This window comes from Panthera tigris, chromosome C1, assembly GCF_018350195.1.
Source record: "Panthera tigris isolate Pti1 chromosome C1, P.tigris_Pti1_mat1.1, whole genome shotgun sequence".
Taxonomy (NCBI): domain Eukaryota; kingdom Metazoa; phylum Chordata; class Mammalia; order Carnivora; family Felidae; genus Panthera; species Panthera tigris.
Genome location: NC_056667.1, coordinates 30,386,508 through 30,413,226, shown reverse-complemented (window position 1 = coordinate 30,413,226; position 26,719 = coordinate 30,386,508). Strand labels below are relative to the sequence as shown.

General features: G+C 47.1%; 1 protein-coding gene and 1 non-coding gene across 7 annotated transcripts; both read left to right on the top strand.

Annotated features, from left to right (window-relative positions):
• The first annotated feature begins 11,142 nt into the window (after positions 1-11,142).
• PABPC4 (poly(A) binding protein cytoplasmic 4) lies at positions 11,143-26,323 on the top strand. Of its 6 annotated transcripts, none has more exons than XM_007077411.2 (16): positions 11,143-11,845; positions 14,592-14,785; positions 15,541-15,656; positions 16,908-17,047; positions 17,396-17,490; positions 18,390-18,527; positions 19,131-19,226; positions 21,207-21,479; positions 21,823-21,895; positions 22,054-22,173; positions 22,678-22,764; positions 22,859-22,986; positions 24,353-24,446; positions 24,563-24,693; positions 24,914-25,016; positions 26,016-26,323. In XM_007077411.2, exons 1-15 carry the CDS (start codon positions 11,653-11,655, stop codon positions 25,001-25,003), a joined length of 1,968 nt encoding a protein of 655 aa, XP_007077473.1. In that variant the 5' UTR covers positions 11,143-11,652; the 3' UTR covers positions 25,004-25,016; positions 26,016-26,323. The 6 variants fall into 6 exon arrangements, with proteins under 6 accessions (XP_007077473.1, XP_007077474.1, XP_007077472.1 ...); XM_007077412.2 differs by having other exon boundaries at positions 21,823-21,910; positions 22,054-22,125; XM_007077410.2 differs by having other exon boundaries at positions 21,823-21,910; positions 24,914-24,973.
• LOC122241760 lies at positions 19,488-19,622 on the top strand. Its single transcript, XR_006221983.1, has one exon. It is a non-coding gene; the product is annotated as a small nucleolar RNA SNORA55 (small nucleolar RNA).
• Positions 26,324-26,719: the final 396 nt, after the last annotated feature.

The window sequence follows — 26,719 nt, the reverse complement described above, 5'->3', positions numbered from 1 at the left end:
GACGAAGTAGGGGAGTGGCGGGTCTGGCTTCCCACTTTAGCAAGATTAACCCTGACTGCTAACTCACAGAGCAGAGGGGAGTGGAGAGGAGACCCCGGCTGAGACCAGTTGGCGTAGAAGGCACAGCTGGGTCAGTCTGGGATCAGGATCTAGGACTTGATGATCGGCTGGATGTGGTTGGGGGAGAGGTTGAGAAACAAAAAACAAACAAACAAAAAAAACGGCACCATGCCTGGGTTCTACTGGTTTGGGCAACTGCAAGCTAGGAATTGAAGACTTAAGCATGACTAAGACCTGCCAGGCTCTTGCCCTCACAGACACGTGCTCTAGATACAGAAGTACATTCTAGATTTTCATGCATTCTGGGAAGATAACAAGCAGAGTGCCATAAAGGAGAATCACAGAGGCAGCCACTGCAGAAGGTGGCCTCTCTAAGGAGGAGATAATGCAGCTGAGACCTGGAGAATAAGAAAAGTGCAGGGAAAGTGAGTCCTAGGAGAGGTCCCAGCTAATGCAAAGGTCCTACAGGGCCAAAAGGCCAGTGTGGCTGGAGTGTTCGTAGGAAGCAAGGGTGGAGTGCTTCCAGATGAGCCTGGAGACTCTCTTCTCCTCCTGGGGAGGGACAATTGAGGGAATCACGTTCTTCTGCCCCAGCCTAAGTCCTCCACTGGAGCTTCAGATCCCACCCCTTCTTCCCTTGGGGACCTTGTCTCACAATTCTTCACTCCCTCTGAGATCTTCTGTCTCTTCTATGGGCTTATCTCCTTCGGCAGTAAACACCTCTAGTCACCCTCATCTTTAAAAACTACCATGTAAAAAAAAAAAAAAAAGTTAAAAAGCCGGGGGTGGGGGTGCAGGTACCTGGGTGGCTTAGTTCATTAAAGGTCCGACTCTTGATTCCCGCTCAGGTGATGATCTCATGGTTCGTGAGTTCAGAGAATCCCTGCTTGGGATTCTCTCTCTCCCCCTCTCTCTCTCTGCCCCTCCCCAGCTCACGCACAGGCGCTCTCTCTCTCTCTCTCTCTCTCTCTCTCTCAAGGAGACACTGTCGGTCTCCTTCGCTGTCGCTTCTATGTGGGCCTTCCATGAGGCTTCGGTGTTCTCTCTTCTCCCCTCCACTGGCTCCTTCTGTCATGCGCATGCCGATGGCTCACAAACATATGGTCATTTGTTCATTCAACCAAAATGTATGGAGCACCTACTCTAAGGCAGATACTGTGCTAGGCAATGGGGATACAATGGTGAACAGGATAGAATGGTCCCTTGGCTGGGTGCAGTTTATGGTCTGGTGAGATAGACCTCCTAGAACGGACAGACAGTGCTATAGCTGTGAAGGAAGCTGGCAGAGTTAAGTGATGGCGACGCTGCCTGGACAGGATGTTCATCAAAGACCTTTGGTGGGAAGTGATATTTAAAGGGGTGCCTAAAGAATGAGAATGAGCCAGGCAGTCAGAACCTGGGGGAGTGGAGCGGAGAGCAAGTGCAAAGGCCCTGAAATGAGAAGAGTTCAAGGAACCGAAGGAAGGGCAATGTGGCTGGAGCAGGGGTGGCAAGGCATAAAGTGAGATGAGATTGGAGAGAAAGGCATCCGTGAGCTCTTAAGCTCGTGGGCCTCATAAGCCATAGTAAAGAGTCTAGAGGTTATTTGAATAGCAGTGAGAAACCTTGAAGGGTTTTGGAGGAAAGGATTTTCTAGTGGATTCCTGTTGCTGTGTGAAAAGCAGATTGGAAGTCAACAAGAGCTGAGCAGGTGGCCAACTAAGAAGCTATTGCATTGGTCCAGGTGACAAATATTGGCCCATCACCTCTCTTCTGAAGGCCACCTAGACTTGTATGCCCGGCTCTTCCCTGGGCATCCTCCCTCCATCCTTGAGTCCCCATCTTTCACAGAACTGTTGCCATCTATCCAGTACCCTACACTAGAAACCTGGGAGTGTTTCTTTCTCTCTCACCCTCCATTGCATTTGTGAGGGAGGCAAAATGATTTTCCCCCTACTCTTCTGAGTTCTTGGCTGAGACCCCTGTGATAGAAGGCAGGTTAACAGGGGAAGAGTACAAGTGTGTTAACAGGTAAACCTCAGGCATTTGGAGGAGATACCCAGGGAAAAACAAGTAAGTCTCTGAGATGGCTTAATATTCAGGCTTAAACGCCATTTTGATAGGCAAAGGGGAGGGGGGGTGTAGGCCTCTTAGAGGACAGCACATGCATTTTAGAAAAGATGAAGCGTCCCTTAGAAGAATAGATGAGAGAGAGAATAGTTTGTGACAAAGTTTGTCTGGGTGTGGCATTACTTCTAGTCTCCTCTTCTGTGATAAGAGTCAATCCTCTCTGGGTGACAAAACTCCCCAGGAGAGGACTGATTACCACTGAGTCCTCTTGGAGGATTTGTCTTTAGGCAGATAAGGAGAGTTCAGAGAAAGCCTCTCCTGAATGTGCTGTTTTCCAAGTGTTCCAAATAGCAATTTTCTGCTATTTCTGAATAAACCTCACTTTTTTGCTGGTAAAATAACTGACAGTTTTATTTTTAAGGTTAACAATCTTTATTCTCTTACTTAGAGTTTGGCTTGTTTCAACGAGCAAGAATTGCTTTTTAGTTTGAAAGAGAAAGTAAATTATGTCAGGAAAAAAAGAAGGACCCAGATGTTCCCTGTTGGAGAGAACTTTTCTGGCCTTGGCACTTAATTACCCACCCCCCTCCCCCTTGGACTTCCACTGTGTCCTCTCCAAGGCATTTATCATGTTGTTATGGAATGTATTTGTTTGCATGCCTGTCTCCCATGCAATTCATCTTGGTTCCCTGTATCCAGCATATAATAGGTGTCAGGTAATTATTGGATGGACAGATGATGGGTGGATAGATGGATGGATGGATGGATGGATAGGCCAAGTTACTTCTCTCTTATGATTTGCCTGACATGTTATCTGTACCCCATTCAGAAATAATTTTTCATTCATTTTTGGAGGTTTTGTTTCTTATGCCTTTGTCATTTTTTTTCAAATGACAGCCTTGAGCTACTCAAGGGCAGGGTCTGTGTCTGCTCCATGGTAGCTAATCTTGCTTTACACACATGGTTTTATTGAGTCCTCACAATGATTCTATGAGGCAGATACTCTTTTACATATATGCTAGCTTCATTGAGATGTAATTCACAAACCATACAATTTACTTATTGAAACCATATAATTCAATTGTTTTTAATATATTCACAGAGTTGTACAACCATCATCAAAACCAACTTTAGTACATTTTGATCTTGTCAAAATGAAACCCCTGCCCATTATTAGTCACTCCCCATTTCCCCTCAGCCTCTTCCTACCCCCAGTCCTAGGAAAGACCAGTCTACTTCCCATCTCTACCAATTTGCCTCTTCTGGGCATTTCATGTAAATGGAATCCTACAATGTGCTATCTTTTGTGACTGGCTCCTTTCACTTATCATGATATTTTCAAGGCTCATTCATGCTGCAGCATGTACTAGTACTTTTTATTGCTGAATAATATTGCATCGTATGGATGTCAAAATCACCTAGTACCAGGGAAGGGCAGAGTGGATGGGGCACAATAGAATGGGGTTTCCCAATTTTTTTTTAAAATTTTTTTTCACATTTATTTATTTTTGAGAGACAGAGACAGAGCGTGAGCAGGAGAGGGGCAGAGAGAGAGAGGGAGGGAGACACAGATCCGAAGCAGACTCCAGGCTCTGAGCTGTCAGCACAGAGCCTGATGCGGGGCTCGAACTCACAAACTGTGAGATCGTGACCTGAGCCGATGTTGGACGTTCAACCGACTGAGCCACCCAGGTGCCCCAGGGTTTCCCAATTTTATTGGGAATCTTGATGAAATACAGATCCTAATTCAGCAGGTGAGGGGTGGGACCCGAGATACTGTGTTTCTAAGAAGTTCCCAGGGGATATGGAGGGATGTAGAGGACTTTCACTAAAGGTCAGGGAATTTGAGACTCTTTCTTTTTAAAATTTTTTAAAAAGTTTATTTATTTATTTTGAGAGAGAGGGAGAGCAAAGGAGGGGCAGAGAGAGAATCCCAAGCAGGCTCCACGCCGCCAGCACAGAGCCTGATGCAAGGCTCGAACTCATGAACTGTGAGATCATGACCTGAGCTGAAACCAAGAGCCAGATGCTTAACTGACTGAGCCACTCAGGTGCCCTGGGGCTCTTTCTCATATAAGGCATCCATGTGGCTTTAACTCTATGGGCCACCAAGGTCGCCTCTTCTCGATGAATGAATTCTTTCCAGACATCAAATTTCAAGTGAAGAGTCAGCATGGTGAGTATGAATTAGAGAAAGATGGATGGCTATTTTTGAGGGATGATTTGGTCCATCTCTGAGTGGAGCCTGCTGAAGCCTCCTCTTTTCTCTGGGTCTGTTTCTGTGTCAGAACCAGATCATGGGTCAGGAAGCCAAGCTGCCAGCCTGCAGAGCTACCCTGGAACATCCTGGGACATCCCTGTCCCTCCTGGGTGCCCCTCTCCATGCTTATGGCCATCAGACTTTCATGACAGGTTCCTGTTCCCAGGTGTTCAGACCCTGATTTATCAAATACACTTTCTGTCGACATAAAATGAATTTGTGGGTATGAACTGCATTGTCAACCTCAAGGGCCATCTGCAAGAGGCAGGATTGTTGAGCATATGGTCGATGTGTTAGTTTGGGTCCTCCAAGAAGCAGACACCAAGATGGGATCAGGTGTATGAGAGATTTATTGGGAAAAAGCCTGTGAAGGATAAAGGGGATGGGAGCAGAAATAGCCATGGAGAGCCTATAGACCATGATATAAGTCTGACACCTGCTAGGTCAGTGGGAAGGAAGAGCTTCAGACTGCAGTGAAGGTTTGAGGAAATCTTGGCCAGGCAGAGAGTCCATGAGCGAGGATATCCATTAGAAGAGTCTAATGCCAGACAGGAACAGTCTGTGTATTCCTCCACCATGCCCATCATTGGCTGTGGCCCCTGTGTGAGCGTGATGGTGAAGCCAAAGGGGCAACGTCTGTCAGTCAAGAACACCCCCCACAGTAGGTTCTTTTGAAGGAGTTAAGAGTGACCTGGCTCCCAGTTTTCTACCAGCTGCCAGTGGTCAGGTCACGAATGTCACACAACTTCCTCACCACCCTCAATTCCCCCATCTGCCAAGTTGACGATGGTACCAACTTTCCATGACTGTTGTGAGGATTGAATGAAATGATATGTGTAAGCCTCAATAAATGTTAGTCATCATTATTACCAGTATTATTTTTGCCAGCATGAGATTTACAGCAAGAAGAAACTCAAGTCTCGACCCACTCTTGCCAGCTTTGTGATCTTGGCCAGTTGCTCTACAGAGTTTGGAATAGTGCCTGGCATGTAGGAAGCACTGTGCAGTGTTTGCTGTTAATGTCATTATTTCCAAATAATAATATTGGGTCAATTACTTCTGGGGAATGCCACAATCTAGAATGGCATTCAAGGACCTCTGCAAAATCTCAAACTCTACTTTGCAGTTTCCTTCCCCACTACACACACACACACACACACACACACACACACACTCACAAGTTCTAGCCTCATTGGCCACTCACAGCAACCTTGAAAATGTTATGCTGTCATAACACAGTATTGTATAATCCACTGTCTGTCAAGTGCTTGTCTTATGGCTGGCAATGTGTGTAAGTTTACATATATTATGTCTTTTCTATTCTATCAATGAGGAAACTGAGGCCCAGGAATGTGAAGTGACTTATCCAAGCTAATAAATGGTCTGTCCACCTCTGGACTTCTGTTTGTGGAATGCTCTCTCCCTGCCTCCATTTTATTTCTACCCTCTAAGACATTATCTTCCTTTAAACCCAGATTCATCACCACCTCCTCCTTCCTTGATCCTCAATCTTGGTACAGATAACCACTCCCTTAGTGCCTAGGGCTCCTGTCTGTGGCACCTAACGCCACAGGCACTGAGTGTAATAATTGATCTTGAAGTCAGTTTGTTCCCACAGGATTGTGACCAGTTCCAGGGAAAGGACAAAGTCTTGTCCATCTTTGTAGCCAGCATCCAGCCTGGGGCCCTGAACAGGAAGACAGCAGTTATGAATCTCCTCATTTATACCCTTGACCTCCACAGATGATGTTTTTGTTTTTGTTTTTTGTTTTATTTTTCAGGCCAGTTCCAGCTTTTAATACCCTGGTCTTTGGCCATGCCATGCACGTTTAGTCCTAGTTTGAGGTTTGAAAATGATGTCTTCCACATAGTCAGTGCTCAGTAAATGGTTGTTTATTCTTGGCATTTTCTGACTAACTGTAAAGGCCAGCAAGGGGTCATGCAGATTCCCAGCTCTCCTCGATGTGGGGAGGACAGGAAAGGAAAAACATCTTTTCTCCAGTGGTCAAATTCTAGGCCCATCTTCATTAAAGGGCTTACTGAGATCATCAAACAGATATGGAGGCCCTGAGATGTGACAACCGGTGTCTGAAGTTCACAACTTGTCTTGGTGCCTGGAACAAACCTCTAAGATCTCAAAGATCCTGTCTGTACACAAGGAAGGGTCTTCCTTCCTGAGGGGCAGAACCTTTGTTGCTTATGAGGAAGAGAGCTTTTGTAGGTAGAGTTGGCCTTCTGCTAGGAGGATGGGGCTGGGTTTCCCCTGTTCTTACCTTCAAAAAGTTTCTAGATTCAAAGCAGTTTTCAAATTTTACATGTGCATGCACACACACACACACACACACACACACACACACAGACTCATACATACACTTAATTGTTTCTTATCTCTCTCCCCAATAAAGACAGGTTGGTTTGTGAATGTTTAGCTCATAGTTCTGTCCCCAGCACACCCAGAGCAGAGAGAGCCTGGCTCTTAGGAATGCCTCATAAAGTTTGTTGAATGACGAATGAATCAGGAAGGTAAAGCTTTTACATCTCTGCTATACTGCAAACCCCTCAGCTGCAGAGAGCTACCCCCATGTGCATCTCCTTACTTTGAAGTTGTATCCTCTTCCTCTTCCCAACCCTGGACATATTCTTTCTCTTGCTTGATATGTCATACCATCAAGTACAGACCTAAAAGTAGCGTCCGCCCCAGTGGAAAAAACAAAACAAAACAAAACTGCACCCTTTCCTGCCCCAGCAAAGGCAGATTTGACTGATGTGCTCAGCCCTCTTTCTAAGATCACTGGCCTGGTAAGTTTTTGTTTGTTTGGTTGGTTTTGGTTTTGATTTGAAGTATAGTTGACACACATATACTGATTCAGGTGTGCAACATGCTGATTCAACAAATCTATACATTGTGCTATGCTCACCACAAACGTAGCTACCATCTGTCACCATAACACAATTGACTCTATTCCCTATGCTGTACCTTTCATCTCTGTGCCTTATTCATTCCATAGCTGGAAGACTGTACCTCCCACTCCCTTTCACCCATTTTGCCCAGCCCCCTCCCTTCCCTACCATCTGGTGACCATCGGTTTATTCTCTGTACTTATGGGTGTGTTTCTGCTTTTTGTTCGCTTGTTTTGTTTTTTAGATTCCACATATAAGTGAAATCATGTGATATTTGTCTTTCTCTGTCTGACCTACTTCACAGAGCATGGCACCCTCTAGATCCATCCGTGTTGTCCCAAATAGCAAGATCTCATTCTTTTTTATGGCTAAGTAATATTCTATTATGTACATATATGCCACATCTTCTCTATCCATTCACCTATCAAGGGCCACCTGGGTCGCTTGTGTAACTTGGTTATGGTAAATAATGCTATGATAAACATAGGGGTGCATGCATCTTATTGAATTAGTGTTTTCCTTTTTGTTGGGTAAATACCCAATAGTGGAATTACTGGATCATTTGGTTTTTCCATTTTTAATTTTTTGAGGCAACTCCCTACTGTTTTCTACAGTGGCTGCACTAATTTACATTCTCACCAACAGTGAATCAGGGTTCCTTTTCCTCCACATCTTCGCCAACACTTGGTATTTCTTGTCTTTTTGATTCTAGCCATTCTGATGGTTATACTGTGATATTTCATTGCAGTTTTGATTTGCATTTCCATGATGATGAGTATGTTGAACATCTTCTCATGTGTCTGTTGGCCATCTGTATTATTTTTTTTTTCTTGGAAAAATATCTACATAGGTCTTCTGCCCATCTTTAATTGGATTATTTGGGGTTTTTTTTTTTTGGTGTTGGGTTATCTAAGTTCTTAACATATTTTGGATATTAACTCTTTATTGGATATATCATTTGAAAATATCTTCTCTCATTCAGCAGGTTGACTGGCCTGCTAATCTGTCCAGCCTCTTCCCAGGCTTCTTTTAATCTGGAATAAGTCCTCTTTGGATTTTGCAGGCCGGGAGTCCAGGTGGCTTTTTTTGGTGACTTTGCATATCTCTCCCCTCTAAGACCAATTAAGTGATGCTCTGGTGTTTAGATACGGGGAATCGAAATTTTTTTGACTTCCCAGAACCTTGGGAACCATCTGTGACACCTATACTTTCTCCTTCCATATTCAATTAATCACAAATTATACTAAATTTTTAAAAAATTCAAGCCACTTTCTCTATCTCCACAGCCACTATCTATCTTAATGGCCATAACTTCCAGGTCTCCCTGTCCCCACCCGCTACTCCTTTTCCTTTCTGTGGCCAGAGGTATTTTTAAAAATTTAATTTGAGCCAAGGCGCTTCCCAGTTAAAATTCTTCAGTTCTGCTCTTTGATCTCAGATAAAGTCCAAAGTGTTTCAAGTCTCCCAGAGTAGGCGGTCTGCAGGCAGTCTTTTCCACCTCCCACTGCACCACAGTCCTGCAGGCTCAGCTCCGACCCACTCCTTCTCAGGGCTTTTACATGTGCTTTTCTCCTTGTCTTCATGAGGGTAACTCCCCTCTCTTCTCGGCCCAAGTGTAGCTTGATAAAAATAACATTTACACAAAAGACTCGTGTGTATATATGTGTATTAGCTTATTCTCACAATAACCCTACTAAGTGATATCATTATTAGTTTACTTACAGACTGGAAATCTGAGAATCAGAGGTAAACTTGCTTGCTCGAGGTCCTACAAGTAGCAAGCCCCCCCTCCCCTCGCCGCTGGACAGTCAGCTGCATGAGGACAGGGATTGTGTGGGCTTTTCTCATGAGTGCCTACTAGTCATTCCTTTCTTTAACAAATATTTATTGAACATTTAGAGTGTGCCATTATTAGGCACTGTTCTAGGTCCCTGCTTTCATGAAATTTATATACAGTGAGGAAAAGACAGGTATCAAACAGGTAAACACAAATTTGAACAATGTAATTTTAGGTAGTTAATAAGAGTCTTGAAAATAAAACAGAACAGGATAGTGTGAGAATGATTAACAGTGTTGGCAGGCTACTTCAGACCGCAGGGTAGTGGCTTCCCTGAGGAGGGGATCTATCTAAAGGAGTATTCCATAAATGTTTCTTGATATAATACACCATCTGGACTAACTCTCCATGAGAGAGGGACTTCCTCTGCCTTGTCTACCATGGTATATGCACCTATATCTGATGTTGGCAAAGAATAGCCCCAATTAACCACTGCTTTGGATGAATGTATATACAAATATGTGTATTTCTTCATTGCTTTACTTAAATCAGTGATTTTCAATGGGAGTGTCTGTGGACCCTTTGTTAATTTCTGGATTCGTTTGTCACAGCGATGAGAAGGGTGGTTCCTGGCATTTGTGGCAGAAGGGATGTTGTATATCCTGCAACACATGGGACAGTCCCACATAATGTAGACTCGTCCCATATACCACATGACTTTCAAATGACCTACTAGATTCTCGCGTGGATGAAAAGACTTTTTATAACTGTTGAAGTCTACACTGGATTCCTTTTTATGTGGAAACAAAGTATTTTTTATTTTTAAAATTTTTACTGAAGGGTAGTTGACATATTAGTTTCAGGTGCACAGCACAGTGATTCAACAATTATATATGGTATGAAATGCTCACCACTGTACATGTAGTTACCCTCTGTCACTGTACAAAGTTATTACAATATTATTGATGGTATTTCCTACGCTGTACATTTCATTCTCGTGATTTATTTCGTAACTGGAGGTTTGTACCTCTAAATTCCCTTTACCCATTTCAAATCTATTCCCCTCTCTGCCCCCGCCCAAACAGAAATATTTTTGCGCCCTTAAATGTCAACTAAATTTCCAGGAATGCCACCACCATGTAAATAGAGGGATGATTGCATTTTGTTCCTTGGAAGCTTTCCCAACACTTAATCCCATCACCCATGGGTATTACTGCAGATGTGGCTGTCGGGTTCTCGGTACCTCTCCCTCTAGGTCCTAGTATTCTGAAAACATCAGAATGTTTTCTGTATTTGCACCCAAACATTTACATAATGAACCACTTATTATATAATTATACTTATTTCATGTCAGCTTTATTTTACAATAAGCAACACACGGATCCTAGACGTTACGTGTGTGGGTGGGTTGAAGGCGCTCTATCTATTCCCGGAGGGGCAGGTGGTGTATACAGTCGCCCCGTCAGGAAAGCCGCCCTTGGGTCCGGCGGAAACCCCAGCGGAACGGTCCTCCGCGCGCCAGGGGTCGCTGTGGCGCCGCGCGGCCGCGCCGGGTCGCTCTCGCGTGGCCGCCCCGCCTCGGGCCCCCGGGCCGAGTGGGCGGGCACGACTGCGCCCAGGTCGCGAGGCGCCCTTCGACCAGCAGCGCCCGGGGCGGGCGGGTATAAATGGAGCGGTGGCTCCCCCGGCCGCCTCTCTCCGCCCCGGGTCGCCGCAGCCTCTGCCGCTTTCAGGCCCAGCAGCCTGAAGGAAAAACAGGAAAAGAGTAAAAAAAAAAACGAAAACGCTTTAAAATCTAAAAAAAAAAAAAAAAAAAGAAGGGAGAGAGAGAGAGAAAGAAAAAGCGCATCCTCCTCGGAGAACCCGCGGGGAAGTCACTTCTGCACGCTTCCGGCCTGCCCGCGCCCGCCGCCGCCGCACCTTGGCGTCCGTCGGTCCGGTGGTGAGCCGCCCGCCCGCGTCCACGCGCCTCCGCTCCGGCCGCCCCCGCGCCGCGTGGCAGCCCCGCGCCCGCCGCCCTCGCCCCCAGCGCGCCGGCCCCGGGCGCACCACGTGTCCGCGCTGCCCTTCGCCGGCCCGGCGTGGGAGGCGGCTGCGCGCCCGGCCCCCGGGGCTTGCCGAGTCGGCACCGACCAAGATTTGGTTTCCCTCTTCCCCTGGCTGCTGTAATCTTAAACCGCCGGGAGCCCGAGGCCTATATTTATAGAGAAACGCGTGTCCTGGAGGCCCCCGTGGGCACCATTTGGTCGCCTCTTGAAGAATTTTTATAATTTGGAGGGGAGTCCCCGTTTTAATACATTATTTTTTTTTTTCTTTTTTGAAATTTGGAGCTTCAGACTACGACAGCTGCAAATTACAAACTCCCAGGGAGGGCCATATTGTTTTTGAGAGCCTTTTGTCTGCGGTTTTGCAGTCTCAAACGAGCTGTCCCTGAACTCCTCCTTCCGGTCCTCCGTGTCTCTGAGCTACTCCGGCGTCTCTTAGCTTCAGTCTGCCACCTGTGAGCCGCGGCGCGGGCCACGGCTCCGAGAAGAGCCCCTTTTGTCCTGTGTGGTCCCTATAAGAAGTTCTCCTGGCGGGGCTCGGGGTGGTGGGGGCTGGGGAGATGAACGCTGCGGCCAGCAGCTACCCCATGGCCTCCCTCTACGTGGGTGACCTGCACTCGGACGTCACCGAGGCCATGCTGTACGAAAAGTTCAGTCCTGCGGGGCCTGTGCTGTCCATCCGGGTCTGCCGCGATATGATCACCCGCCGCTCCCTGGGTTATGCCTACGTCAACTTCCAGCAGCCGGCTGACGGTGAGTAGACGCTATATCCACAAATTCGTGAGATCCTAGGGGACCCTAGGAGTCTACCCCATGGAGGTGGGGAGCACAGGATGCAGGGGTTGAGAATGAGGATCCTGGCATCAGGTGACCAGAGTTTCAATCTCGCTTCCACTGCTTGCTAACTGGGTGACCTTGGGCTAATCAGTGGTGGAGGTGGGGTTGGAACCCAAGGAGACCGTAAAACGGGATTTGGAGGAAGTCACTGTCATTCCATTGTGTGCATGGTCCTGCTTTAGTGGGAACCTTGTCTGGTCAGTGAGTATGGGCTCCTGCCCCTCACAGGCCTGCCAAAAAGGCAGAACATCTGAAACACAATTCCTGCCAGAATTTTAGGTTCTAAAGCTGCTGCCAGCTCCCCTACTTTGACCCTGGACTGAGTCTGTCTGATTTTGTGCTGTTAAGGGGTCTTTCAGGGAAGGTAGGAAGCAGTGAGAACAATTCTGTTGGTTTTACTTGAGCAGGGACTTGTATTGGCGCCACCAGCTCCCGGGTCTCCGGCTTTGCTCCCGGGGTGGATGGGTCCTTTACTCTCTGGACAAAGCCCTGAAGTGTGGAGAAAGGGTAGCCAGTTAGTCTGGGGAAACACTGTGGAAACTGACTGGGCTGGTGGGGATTATCGCCTCACCTGTGAACAGTGCCTTACCCTTGTCTAAACCCTTTTCCTTCATCCCATTTGAAGAAAATGGGACTCCAGAGAGGGCAAAGGGACTGCAGGAGGTGGGAGGCTCAGCTGGGACTGCCAGTGCAGTGCCCCGCCAGCCCAGACTGGGCCCTTGCTTGGAACAGTGAAGAGGTATGCTGCAGGCGTGGCCGGAGGGAGGCCAGAGGAAACCTAATCAGGGGCTGCACGTGACTTCAGATTAAAAGGGAACAACTGTAGACACCGTTACTGGGGGAAACAAGCCATTCTGTGGCAAAGGATCTCTGGGTCCCTATTTTTGTCCACACTTTGTTCACTGTCCATGAAACAGAGAGAATGTCACTTGCCCGAGCTGCAGCTGAGACCAGAGAGTTGGACTTGTTGAGAGACAAGAGGCACTGATACCATCAATTCTGTGTGCTCTGAGTTGTGTCTGGCCAGAGGGAGGGCACAAAGGTGGCCAAGTGTGGCCTTTTTAGGGGGAGTGGTGGATACATTGGCAGTTGCCTGCCTTTTTGACACTTTCTGAACAAAAGTCCTGTCACTTAGAGATAGTAGCAGAAGCCATTGGTCAGTGTGTCTGCCAACACATGCCTCTGCAGGACCTCTCCCTGCTATAAATAAGTGCAGCCAGATTTGTTAGGCTAAGCCGACTTGCCTTCTGCAGCACTGTCTGGAAAGACACTGAGGAGCTGTGTTGAAATGGCTTCTTTGCTGCTAATCAGTCAGACACAGTTTGGGGTCCTGGGCTGTGGATCGCAGAGAGCCATCACAAGTGACTGCTTCTGTGCCTGGACTTTTCCTGAGTTGGAGCTGCCCAGTCTCCCCTTTCTCTGACCTCTTTCCTTCCCATAGTCAATGAGGCCACCTGAGAAGGTGGGAAGGGTGGTTGGAAAGGGGTGAAAAGGAGATACTCCCTTGGCTGACTGGACAGCTGAGCTTGTGGAGAGGCAGGGTTAGGGAATTTTGTCCCTGTTATAAGTGAGGTGGTTCCTTGAGACAGGAGAACTACCCCCCCCTGCAGTCTGTTCATGGAGGAGATTCTGGGGGTTTCATCGCGTAAGTCAGGAAAAGTGGCCACCAGCTCTGGGAACTTGTCGCCAATAAGAGAAGCGTTCCTGCTGACAGGTGATGGTACGTTTTAGCTTCTGGTCCTTTTTGGTACACACATGGGTTTGTTGGGAAGCCAAGGAAGCATCCCAAAGCAGTGGATGGAAAACTTGGCTGAGCACCAGGGCATTTGAAGTCCGGAATTCCACAGAACTCAGATTAAGACTTCACAAGGCCCTGAAACCACTAGGTGCAGAGTCTACTGCACTGTGTGCTTAGGCAGAAAGATGCGGTTTCATCTTTATCATCCTGATAATAAAAATATTTCCATGTGTGACCATTGGTATTTATCATTTTGAGGCCTTTCGAATCTGTTTCTGTTCTCAGAAATTGAAAATACAAGAAAGTGGGCTGAAGATACAAGAAACGGATAGCGCTATCTCCCCAGTCAGTTGTTCCCAGGTTTTGTTCTGTCACTTGTTTCCTAGACAGATTGTAGACTAAATGACAGCTCGTTGGTAATTTGATGCAATATCTAACTGAAAAATAATCAGAAAATCTAGTATTAGTTTCTTACTAGTTAGCTGCATGGTTTAGCCATCCTGGACATAAGTTTGCTCATTTTATGAAATAGATAATATCACAACTGTTCCACCTGTGTCACCATGGGTGGTCAGCAGCAAATCTTTATAACTGATAGAGCTCGGTCAAATGTTTGGAATTATGACTTGATATTGGTGCCAAAAGGCCATTTAGATGCTCTCGCCTACCCCTTTTACACAACAAGGGTGCAGGTCCAGAGGGCTGGAGACTTGTGCCAGGAAGTGGGAGCAACTGGCCAGAACGTCTACCCTCACTGACAATGCAGGCTGGAGGGATCTGATGCCTTTTAATTTTAATAGAGTTGCCTTTTATCGCAGTGATTACCTTGAAAAGTCTTGGAGTCCTCTGTTCCTGGGATGGTGGCAGTTGTCTGCACGGAGTGATGCTTTATATCCTTGACCGAAATATGTTTCTCTCTTGCAGCTGAGCGGGCCTTGGATACCATGAACTTTGATGTGATTAAGGGAAAGCCAATCCGTATCATGTGGTCTCAGAGGGATCCCTCTTTGAGAAAATCTGGTGTGGGAAATGTCTTCATCAAGAATCTGGACAAATCTATAGATAACAAGGCACTTTATGATACTTTTTCTGCTTTTGGAAACATTCTGTCTTGCAAGGTAAGCATTGATTAAATGATTTCAGTAGAATAATCATTGACTCATGAAAACAAGATAAATACCAAATGGGGAGCAGCCTTGGAATTGGACGATGGGATATGGTAATTGGCTGGAAATGGCTCCAAAGGCTAAAAGTTCCCTGTAGATAATCTTGTGTCACAATCCAGTATAACCAGCAGGTGCTTTTGTTTCTCTGTTTATTCTTCCCTCTGCCTGAAATATCCTTTCTGTTTTCTACCTTTGGAGGGCATTGAAGAGTTTATCTTTTCTGGGGGGAGAAGTAGAGCAGTGCCTCTGGTCTCCAGGCAGCTATACTTAGTCATCTCAGAAGTATAAATTCATCCTCTTCCTTCCTTCCCTTTGCACCTGTTTATGTGGAGAATTTAGTACAACTGGTGTGGTGGTGGTATCTGACTCCCTACTAGACTGAAATTGTATTGTGGGCTTGGCCAGTGATCACTTTTTCTGCGGCACGGTGGTTTTGCACCCAGATCTCAATGTTTTTTTAATGAAATAAAACATTTGGACTGAAAGCAGCCCAATAGTGGCTGCCATTTGTAAATGGAACATCACTAGGTGCCTTGTAGTGTGCTCACTATTAGGAAAAACCTTATCTGCTGGAGTCTCCTATCTTTTGACAATGGATGGGCTAGCGGCCTCTCAGACACAGGAGACTCTGAGGAGAAGGCCATGTGGTTGTCAAATACCTGGAGATGCCGGTGGTGCTAAAGTGGCCCCCCCCTTGTCTTTGACAGGTGGTGTGTGATGAGAACGGCTCTAAGGGTTATGCCTTTGTCCACTTCGAGACCCAAGAGGCTGCTGACAAGGCCATCGAGAAGATGAACGGCATGCTCCTCAATGACCGCAAAGTGTGAGTGTCCCAGTCCGGAGCAACAGCCATCGCATGAGCCAGCCGTGGCCCCACCTCGGTATTAACTGGCACACACAAGGCGGCTACTGGTTCTCTCGGCCCAAGTGTGGCCTGCTCCTACCTCTCCACTCCAGGGCTGGTGAGTCTCCCTGCCCGAGCCGTGGCAGCCCTTTTGACTCGCCAAGGTGGGCTTCCTGCCCAAGCCATGGCCTGCCTGCCGCCTCTCCCTTAAAAGCATCATTCGTCCGTGGGTTTTATGAGCATCGGCAACTGGGGCTTGCTAGAAGGCAGCTCTGAGCCCTTTCTGAGCAGGGGTCTTGGCCAGCGGCAGAGTGGAGAGGGCCCTGGACTGACCAGGAGCTGTGTACTAGCCATGTGACCTTGGTCTTCCTGTGATTCAGGTCTGTCCGTGGGGTCATTTGCTAGGAGTTGATGCCAAATTGTCCCCAGATCTCCACTTGGCTAACTTATGACTCAGTGGCCTTCTCATACAAGGCTGGCTCCACAGTAATGCTTAATTTGGTTATAATGAAAAAAATCTCTGATTGCAGAAGACGCTGTTAATAGTAGACCTTCTTGCTTTGGTATGGTTATTGCAGAATGGGGACAAGAGAGTCTTAAGCTAAGCCATTCAGGGAGAGAGAAGGGACAATAAGTCTTGGCTATAACAAGCAAAAATCATTTCTGTCCTTTGTGTTGAACAGACTAGGGGATGGATTGCATTGATAATGTGTATGTGGCCAATGGTCAAGTCTTCCAAAGGTATCACTGGAAAGAGATCTAAAGATTTTCAGTGTGTGGATACATTTTCCCATTAAGTGCAAACACCAGATTGTGCCAAGTGCAAAAGCAAAGGCTACCTCATAGTTCACTCTAGCAATCTCACCCCTAGGATTAACCACTGTTAACAGTTTGGTTTGTATCCTTCCAGACCTTTTCTATGCATTTACATAGATGCACAGAAATGAACGTTTTAATAATGGTCACCAGGTTTCTTCATGAAGGCAGTGTGATGTGGTAGGAGTAGCCCTGGTCTGAGCCAGGAGTCCTGGGACTGATCCTTGCAGGACAGTCCTGCCTCTCTCTTTCTGCTGGGGAGTTGGGGCATCTCTGAGCTTGCTCTCTTGGTGGTTGGATGGGGACTTGTGTGTTTTAACCTCTCCTGTCAGTCTTTAACCTGTATTCCTTTGGGCCCCTGGAATCCTGATTTGTTCTTCTGGGTAGTCACTGTTTTCTATGATTTCTTTTTAGGTTTGTGGGCAGATTCAAGTCTCGAAAAGAGCGGGAAGCCGAGCTTGGAGCCAAAGCCAAGGAGTTCACCAATGTTTATATCAAAAACTTTGGGGAAGAGGTGGATGATGAGAGCCTGAAAGAGCTGTTTAGTCAGTTTGGTAAGTTGGGCTTCTTTGCCCCATGTGCCCCCTTCCATAGTTCACCAGACCTAAAACGTGTGGATCTTAGTTGTTTAAGAGACAAGGCACCTAGGCCCAGAAGTAAACTACCTTGTGTGACAGGGTCACAGAGTAGATAGGAATAGACTCTTGGCTTTATCCTACCTTGTCCCAACCCCAGGGCCTTTCCAGTAGCTTGGTCAGAACTAGAAGACCAGGCACCGCGCCTCTTTCTGGACCCCATCTGGGTTCAGCAAGAATTGGCTTCATTTGGACACTTACAGAAGCCTTCTCTCCTTGAGCTGCAGTAGAGACGGTGTTACTAATAGTTCTGTCCTTTGGTAATAGGTAAGACCCTAAGTGTCAAGGTGATGAGAGATCCCAGTGGGAAATCCAAAGGCTTTGGCTTTGTGAGTTACGAAAAACACGAGGATGCCAATAAGGTGAGAGTACCACGAGGGTCGGGGAGAAATTTTCAGGAAGTGGCCCCTGAGTGTGGTCAGGCCTGGCTGGTAAATAGAGTAGAACTGGAATTGCCCGGGTATCGTAGTGATGCAGTTACTGGCCTGAGGGACTTCACGTGGTAATACATCATTTACCTGTTCCCAAAGCACCGGGCATGTAGCCTGTCACCTCAGCTGTTCGGCCCTGTAGGTTGAAAGAGTAGGATGGATGTTTGCTTCCATTCATAGTGAGGGGACTCCGTCTTCCCTCAGGAGTTGCTGACTTGATAACAGGGCAGCAGCTATTTTTGTAGATAAAGCATGGTGTTGGCCCTTGACATACATCACTCACTGCCCACAAGAGAACCTGAGAGACTTAGCTACAGCCCGATTATCAGCCTTGGCTCATGTCTGCCATGCTTGTATTTATAAAACTACCATTTAGGGGCGCCTGGGTGGCGCAGTCGGTTAAGCGTCCGACTTCAGCCAGGTCACGATCTCGCGGTCCGTGAGTTCGAGCCCCGTGTCGGGCTCTGGGCTGATGGCTCGGAGCCTGGAGCCTGTTTCCGATTCTGTGTCTCCCTCTCTCTCTGCCCCTCCCCCGTTCATGCTCTGTGTCTCTCTGTCCCAAAAATAAATAAAAAACGTTGAAAAAAAAAAAAAAAACTACCATTTATTTTCCTGTATCATATGGGCCAATAATCCATTTAAGTAGTAACCCCCTTTTACTCATGAGGAAGTTTGGATTTGCTTAGCTGGCTTCAGAAATGGAATTAAACTAGTTTTTAACCCTGTAGGAAAGATTTCCTTCTCTCCAAATGTTTGGTGGGACTTTGAGGCCTCCAGGGTAAGGGCCCAGCCTCTACGTCTTGGTTTTAAGACCTGTGTTTCCTCTTTAGGCTGTGGAAGAGATGAATGGAAAAGAAATCAGTGGGAAAGTCATTTTTGTAGGCCGCGCACAGAAGAAAGTGGAACGGCAGGCCGAGTTAAAGCGGAAATTTGAACAGCTGAAGCAAGAGAGAATTAGTCGGTATCAGGTGAGAGGTGGTCTCAGCACAGCCTCCCCACTGAGGGTTTACTGTGCAGTCCCGACAAGAGCGCCTTTCTGTTTATCAGCCTTTCTCTTTGGGAACTGGGAAACTGCCTCTTCCTCTCCTTTCTCCCAAGATCCCCAGGTTTGGAAGGATATACTTACCAGATACAGCAGTGATTCTAGAACAAGGGCAAAAGAGTTTGATGTATTATTTAGGGACTCACTCCCGGAAGCCTCAGTCTGTTGTTCTTAGTCATGTGGGTTCTTTTTACTTAAATGATTGCCTTTTGTTGGAATGGTGGCAAGAGTCTTGCTGGGGACAATGGTCAGAGCATTCCAAACCCTCATTGAGGGTCCCTTCAGAAACTACGGCAGGAGTCTCAACCCTGAGCCTGCATCAGAGTCCCCTTTAGGGCTTGTGAAAGCATGGCTTTCTGAGCCCCAGAATTTCTGATTCAGTAGATTGGGTCCTGGTCTGAGAATTTGCTTTTCTAAGAAGCGTCCAAGGAGGTGGTTGCTGCTGGTCTGGGGACCACATTTTGAGAACCAGTGTCTCAGGGCATCTATAGGGTACAGATGCGCATTAACTGTGGCCCCTCTGCTTCAGGGAGTGAATCTCTACATTAAGAACTTGGATGACACCATTGATGATGAGAAGTTAAGAAAAGAGTTTTCTCCTTTTGGATCAATCACCAGCGCTAAGGTATTTTATACTGTGGTTTGGAGATCGAAAGTAGAAATTGTAATTTTTTTTTATTTCATTGAAGGAGTGGAATCTAAATTGTGTTCGTTGCTGAAAATAGCTATCACATTCATCTAGCATAATTCCTCCTGGCCTCCAATATTACGCATCTGAGTATGTGCTCTGGAGAATGGAATTTCATTAGGTTAAATGGCACCATCTCTCCCAGGCACTGAGGTATGGAGGTGAATCTGAGCAGTCCCTCCTGCCAACCCCCCTCAAGCACCTGAATCTTTCCCATTCTTTGCTGCTTTGTGCTGGTGTGGGGACAGATGGTGCAACAGTATGAGCAGAGGAAATCCAGACGGGTTGTTTTCCATTTGTCTTGGGGCCTGTCTCTACAACTCTGCCACACACTTTGTCCTTGAATGAAGGTGTTTTGAGGACTTGGGAGCTGGGGTTAGGAACTTCTGGCCTTATAAAGGCTAAAGGCACACAAAGAGGAGTGGAAAGATGACTCTTCCACATTTTGCCATGTGTGTCGTCTGCTTGGTGTTCTTTGATAGTCCTATCAACTGATACAGCAGGGTGAGTGCGTATGAACCCCCTTGTGGAGATAAGGAATTGGAGTCCTTGAGCAGGAGTACACTGGTTAGAGGATGGTGTGCCGCACGTCCTTGGTCCGTGGTGGGGGGGGGGTGGGGGGGTTGTGATGGGAGTGGATGCCGTGTGAAAGTTTTGGGTTATAGCCTTGAGGCACACGCTGTTCCTGCTCAGCAGAGGTCCAGCAGGTGTCAGAGTCTTCTCAGGGATGAGAAAGAGGCCAAGTGGTCTGGTAAAAAGACTTTGGTGTGACCCTGTCTTGGCCCTTAGTTTAAGTCGTGCACAACCTGGGAGCGTTGTCAAAGGAACATTATCAGTTGTAGCAGAGTTGACCAGAGGCCACCCTCTCGGGTTCCTTGTTTCCTTGGCCCTTCCCTCTTATCACTTCCTTCACTGGCCTTCCATCAGTGTGAAGAATGATGGTCTCTCCTTGCTTATCAGCACAGTGCTTAAGTTGGCAGGAAAAGAACAAAAGAACCAGGTCTTTCAAGTTTCACAGCCCCTATTTTCAAGATCAAGGTGTCATGTTTTCATACACCGTGTTGGCCCATCTCATTGGTAGAAAGATGTTGGGTTGATATACATCCTTACTCTCATGTCCTCCACCTCAGGAGGCTGTCCAGGCAGCGAGCTAAGACACAAAATGGTGCCAAGCATACCTCGTCCTGTTGCTACCGGTTATTTCTGAGGATGTAGACCAGGGAAAGCAATAAGTCACCTTCTCAGGTGAGGATAAAGAGCTATCCATGAATGACTAGCTGTATGTGGGAAGAGAACCAGTAGACATGTGGTTTTGTGGTAGTTTGCCTTAGAGGTCATCCTGGACATTGAGGCTCACAGAGGGCAAGTAAATGTTAAGGTCACGCAGCTTAGAGATTAGAGTTGGGACGAGAATCCCAGCTGTCTCTCCCAGCTGGCCATCTTTCTGCTGTTGGATTAATGGTGGTGGTCATTGGTTTTGTAATTCCTGCCCGCATGTGGTAATTCAAAACCATATCCTAACCTTGATAAGCAATGATTAAGGTTTTGTGCACCAAGGTCTTGAGCAGATGAGTTCTGCAAGTAAATAGCTTGACACTGCCCAGATTTCTAGTGGGTAGCCAAAGGTAGCTATGCTTCAGGTATCAGGAAACATCTTTTGAGTTCCTGGTTTAACCATTAGCTATGTCATAGTGTTTGGAAACTTTAGGATCACCCAGAGATCTAACAAAGTGAAAATGCCTAGGTCCTGTCCTTAGAGGTTGTGACTTAATTGGCCTGTGGGACATCCTGGCACAAGGCTGAGAACCCTTAATCCTACACTTGGGGACTCTTGCGGCAGGACCCAGGGTTTTTGACTCTTAATAGCTGTCCCCCAACATAGAACACTTTTTCCTTAAGTAGCTGGTCCCTTTGTAGGTAATGTTGGAGGATGGGAGAAGCAAAGGGTTTGGCTTTGTCTGCTTCTCATCTCCTGAAGAGGCGACCAAAGCGGTCACTGAGATGAATGGACGCATCGTGGGCTCCAAGCCGCTGTACGTCGCCCTGGCCCAGAGAAAGGAAGAGAGAAAGGCTCACCTGACCAACCAGTATATGCAGCGGGTGGCTGGAATGAGAGCACTTCCTGCCAATGCCATCTTAAATCAGTTCCAGCCTGCAGCTGGTGGCTACTTTGTGCCAGCAGTTCCACAGGTGGGTCTGCTTGTGTTCATGGATCTTTGGAACCTGCCCCCTGACAATTGCTCCGGCAGCCTGTGGTGGTGGGGGAGAGGGGTTTTGGATATTGGAGTTCAGACTGTTGGAGTTAGGACCCATGAAAATGAAGATATTTCTCTTCTCCCTCCCTCTTCCTTCCCTGCCCCCCACAGAGTTAAAAGAAAAGAATCCCCATTAACTGGCCTTGTGGCTGCCGCCCCCCACCCCCGCCTTTGAGTAGAGTTTCTGCTTAATTAGCCTTGGGCCTGGCAGTAGGATGAGATCTTTCATGTGGATTCAGGCCCTTCAAATAAAAGGGCTCGGATGCTCTTTCTTGCAGGCTCAGGGAAGACCTCCGTATTACACACCTAACCAGTTAGCACAGATGAGGCCTAATCCACGCTGGCAGCAAGGTGGGAGACCTCAAGGTAGGTGGTGGGGAACGGTGACTTGGTCACCCAGGATAAACCTATTCTGGTCTCCCCGCCTCTCCTCCTTGCCCCCTCTGAGGCACAGCCTAGGTTGTGGTCCATATGCTTGATTGGTGATGCACAGTTTTTGTCTTCACCAGGCTTCCAAGGAATGCCAAGTGCTATACGCCAGTCTGGGCCTCGTCCAGCTCTTCGCCATCTGGCTCCAACTGGTAATGCTCCGGCCTCTCGTGGCCTCCCTACTACTGCTCAGAGAGTCGGTGAGCAAACTGGCCTTGAGAAGCGTGGCCTGGGGAGGAGGGAGTCAGGTTGACTAGCTTCTGCCCAGAGTTGGTCACTTCGTTGGGCTCATGTTCCAGTTCTGGTTCTGTAATCTTAGCTGTGTGCTCTGGTTGGTACTTAAAGAGCAGAGAAACCATGGGAGTTCTAGGGCTATGTCGGTGACTTAAGATTTTTTTTGCTCATTGGTGACTCATGCGAAAAAGGTTAATTATAGATGCTTGTTAGCTGGATGACTACAGAGGCAGCCTATTCTTTTGGGTGGGGTTGGGAGATTGAAGGAAACTGTTGTTTACAGAATGTGTCCTGTGTTCCAAGAGGCGGGAAGAGTTGTATGTTATCTGTTGGCTGTTCCTCGAAAGTAGCAGTAGTGGCTCCACGTGTGATGTGTTGTGTGAACATGCTTTGGAATTGCTCCTTCCGTGGGACGTGGCCAGTTGGACCTCTGCTGCCGACACTGATGTGCATTTGCTGGTCTGTTGTAGGGTCTGAGTGCCCGGACCGCTTGGCTATGGACTTTGGTGGGGCTGGTGCCGCCCAGCAAGGGCTGACTGACAGCTGCCAGTCTGGAGGTGGTATTGGATGCACACAGAATGGGGAAAGATGGGATTTGACGGGTCTTTGCCCAGACTGATTGGCTTTAATTTTACTTATTCTTTTCCTAAGGTGTTCCCACAGCTGTGCAGACCTTAGCACCTCGTGCTGCTGTTGCTGCTGCTGCTCCTCGGGCTGTCGCACCTTATAAATACGCTTCCAGTGTCCGCAGCCCTCACCCTGCCATCCAGCCTCTGCAGGTGAGGTCTACCAAACGGAATGCTGAAAGGATCTGCCCTGTTTGCATTTGATTGAAAAGATGTCTTTGCTTTGATTCCTTCAACAGCCATTAATGCCTGCTCTGTGTCAGGGTGTTGTGTTTTCTGTGATGACGCTGCCTTTTAGGGGCTTTCTTTACTGTGAGGGAAAGGGCCTGGAAAGCCTTCCCCCCCATAATAATTTACTTAGAAATGCCCCAGCCTCAGAAACAGCTGGTGCTTCTGCCTTCCTTTTTACAACATGTGTGCTCGCTTAGCTCTTTGAGCTTCTCATTTCCACTGGCTGAGTTGATGCTTAGCCTCTCTGTAACATTGGTACATTAAGTCAGTAAAGAACTTCATTTTACAGATGAGACATTCAGTTTCAGAGATGTTGGGTTGGGGGATTAGACCCAGAACTCAGTAGTAATTTGCTTAGAGGAGCCACACTTAACACTTAGCCTTGTGACCCCTGAGCTGCCTGCTCCTACTTCATGCTCTAAATTGGAGATGCCTCAGAACTTTGCTTATGTAGCTTTTGCCTACAGGGCCCTACTTTTAGAGTTGTGACTGGCGTTGACAGTGTATGTTGGTAGTCCTTAAGCATTTAATAGAATAAAAACATTTGATATGGGGTGCCTGGGTGGCTCAGTCGGTTAAGTGTCCGACTTCGGCTCACGTCACAATCTCACGGTTCGTGGGTTTAAGCTCCACATCAGGCTCTCTGCTGTCAGCACAGAGCCTGCTTTGGATCCCCTCTCTCTGCCCCTTTCCTGATCACTCACACGTGCCCTCCCTTCCTTCCCCCCCCCCTCCAAAAAAATAAGTAAACATTAAAAACATTTGGTATAATAAAGTGATGTGGGATATAATTATAAATGGAATCACTTGATAATTGTTGAGCCTTGTAGGTTTATTTTCTTACTCATTTCCTTTCTCTTCTAATAGCATGCTGTTTCCTTTTTTTTTGTTTTGTTTACTTTTGGGAGAGAGAGCACAAGTGGGGGAGGGACAGAGAGAGAGGGAGACACAGAATCCAAAACAAGCTCCAGGCTCTGAACTGTCAGCAAAGAGCCTGACACGGGGCTCAAACCCATGAACTGTGAGATTGTGACCTGAGCTTAAGTCAGACACTTAACCGTCAGGTGCCCTGCATGCTGTTTTCATTGTAGTTGGTTTTTGTTTATGCTGTGTACCCCTCTGTTGCTCATGTAACCCCTTCCTCCCCAAGACCGCGATTAGTTCCTTGGCAGCAAGGACATCCACCTCTATCTCTTTCACATAGTAGGCTTTGAGAGCGAATGGTCAGGCTCATGACCATCAAATGTCCTTTCCTTGATGCTAACCTTCTGCCTCTCCTGATTCCCAGGCACCCCAGCCTGCGGTCCATGTGCAGGGGCAGGAGCCCTTGACTGCCTCCATGTTGGCTGCAGCACCCCCCCAGGAACAGAAGCAGATGTTGGGTGAGTGACCCATGTGTTGGCAGAAGAGGGAGCCAGAACCTGGTACTAACCTGGATACCCGTGTCCATTCTTTACTGGGATTCAACCTGGTTTTTAATTAAATATTCTTCCCCCAGGAGAACGTTTATTCCCACTCATCCAAACCATGCATTCAAACCTGGCTGGAAAAATCACAGGAATGCTGCTGGAGATTGACAACTCTGAGCTGCTGCACATGCTGGAGTCCCCTGAGTCTCTCCGCTCCAAGGTGAGCTGGTTTCCAGACCCTTCGGCTTTCACTTGCTCCGCCTGGGAGGACGAGGGGTGGCCTTGGCATCCTGGTTCAGCAGAGAGACGGAAGGCTGCTTGTGGGGTGGGTATTGGGAAGAGCAGGCAGCACCAGGAGACCCTACTACTGGATCTGGGCACCAGGGAGGGGTGGAGGGCCTCTCCTCAGATGTCACTGACCACCTGGAGATTCCTCACAGGTGGATGAAGCTGTGGCGGTTCTACAGGCTCATCATGCCAAGAAAGAAGCTGCCCAGAAGGTGGGCGCTGTTGCTGCTGCTACCTCTTAGACAAGGAAAAACCGTATGTTTGGCTGTTTTTGTTTTTTGCAATGGTTTTGACTTGTGAAGATCATCCTAAAAGATTAGGGGCAGCATATAGAGCCATGTTTCTGCTATTTAACCTGATAACTTGGGCAGGCTGTCACCTGAGTATTTTCTATAATCTGAAGGAGTTAATTTGGAGAAAAGAGAGAACAGGTTGTAAATTATAAGGAGCAAACAGGGCAGTTTTCTCCATAAGGAGCACCTGGTTAGATCTTTTTCAAGAATGACTTTTTTGGTTTAGATGGATATACAAGGTGTTGTCATAATCTGATCCCACAGCCTCATTTCTATGAACATCTCCCTGGTTTGGCTTAAGGTTGGTGAGGTGAGCTTGCGTGTGAAGCCACTGCTTAGCTCTGAGAACACAATGGACACAGGCCCTGTGTAAGGTGGGAGAGGCAGACACACCTGACTACAGTTACAGGGTGTGGTTTTAGTTGATTCCTGGACCTGGAGGCCATGGCCCCCATCTGCAGAGTGAGTGAAGCTTAACTAGGACCTCTGACAAGGACTGGTGGGTGCCTCTCCTGGTGGAGGAAGGAGCGAACCAAATAGGCAGAGGCAAGGGAAAAGGGCATATATGGTAAAGGCCTGAACACTTTTCATTGGGGATTTAAGCAAGTGAACCATCACTTTGGGTACAGGATGGCCAGGAAGGGTGTGGGGTGGGGCTGTATAGTAAGTACATAGCCTCAAAGTGGGTGACCCTCAGTCAGGGGTGCCTCTTTGAGAGGACATTTGCCAATGGAGACTTATTTTGGTTGTCATACCTGGAGATGTGTTACATCTAGTGGGTAGAGGCTAGGGATGCTGCTAAAACATCCTGCAATGCACAGGACAGTCCCAACACAATCGTCCATCCCACATGTCAGTAAGCACCGCTTTCTATAATACCTTCTATAAAGCCAGAGATTTCAGAGAATCTCTGCGCTTTTTCTGATTATGTATTTATTTGTGTTGGTGCTTTTCTTTTCAGGATTCAAAAGCCAAATAATCCCTCCTGGAATTCAGCTCAAGGTTTGAAGATTTCTAGCGTGTCCTATGGACCTCAACACCAAGAACCACAAATTGGAAATTTAATAGGTCATTTTGTATCAAAAGGTCAATTATGAAGCACCTAGAATTTTTCAATTAAAAGAATATATTCTCTGGGTTCTGCTATGGCCCAGACAGTGTTAACTTTTTTTTTCTATTGTGGGTTTTGATTTTTTTCCCCCAGAAATTGGTTTTATTTGATGTACCCAAGTCTTAAGTTTCTCAATAAAGAAAAAAATCTCCATAAAACTGCCTGTCCTGTTTCACTCTGACCAGTTTTACCCTGTTAAATTCAGTTATCACTGGAAGTAACTTTTAGTATGTATAGTCTATCATCCTTTCCTGATGGTTATAAACAGACTATTTTGAGTTAGCCAGGTATACAGAACTGTCCCATTGCATTGTTGTGGGAGGAGTTTTATAATGGACCTCCATTTAACTTACAGGGAACAGAAGTCTGGCACGGGAGAATTGGGTACAGGTTGGGGTTGGCACATGAATGAAGGCTGTATGGGGAGATCAGCAGAACCCGGCCCCTCCCTCCTTGGATGTGTTAGCTGGGGTTTGTGGGTCCCCTTTCCTACATTCGGTTGATTATGCAGCTAAGATTTCCTCTGGCACTGGGAAAAGGCTTGGTGGCTAAGT

Excerpts from the sequence above, each read along its gene's own strand:
- PABPC4 (XM_007077409.2), top strand. The coding sequence starts at position 11,653 with ATGAACGCTGCGGCCAGCAGCTACCCCATGGCCTCCCTCTACGTGGGT. Across the intron at positions 22,765-22,858 it reads TGACAGCTGCCAGTCTGGAG|GTGTTCCCACAGCTGTGCAG; the intron begins GTGGTATTGGAT and ends TCTTTTCCTAAG. Across the intron at positions 24,694-24,913 it reads CTGAGTCTCTCCGCTCCAAG|GTGGATGAAGCTGTGGCGGT; the intron begins GTGAGCTGGTTT and ends GATTCCTCACAG.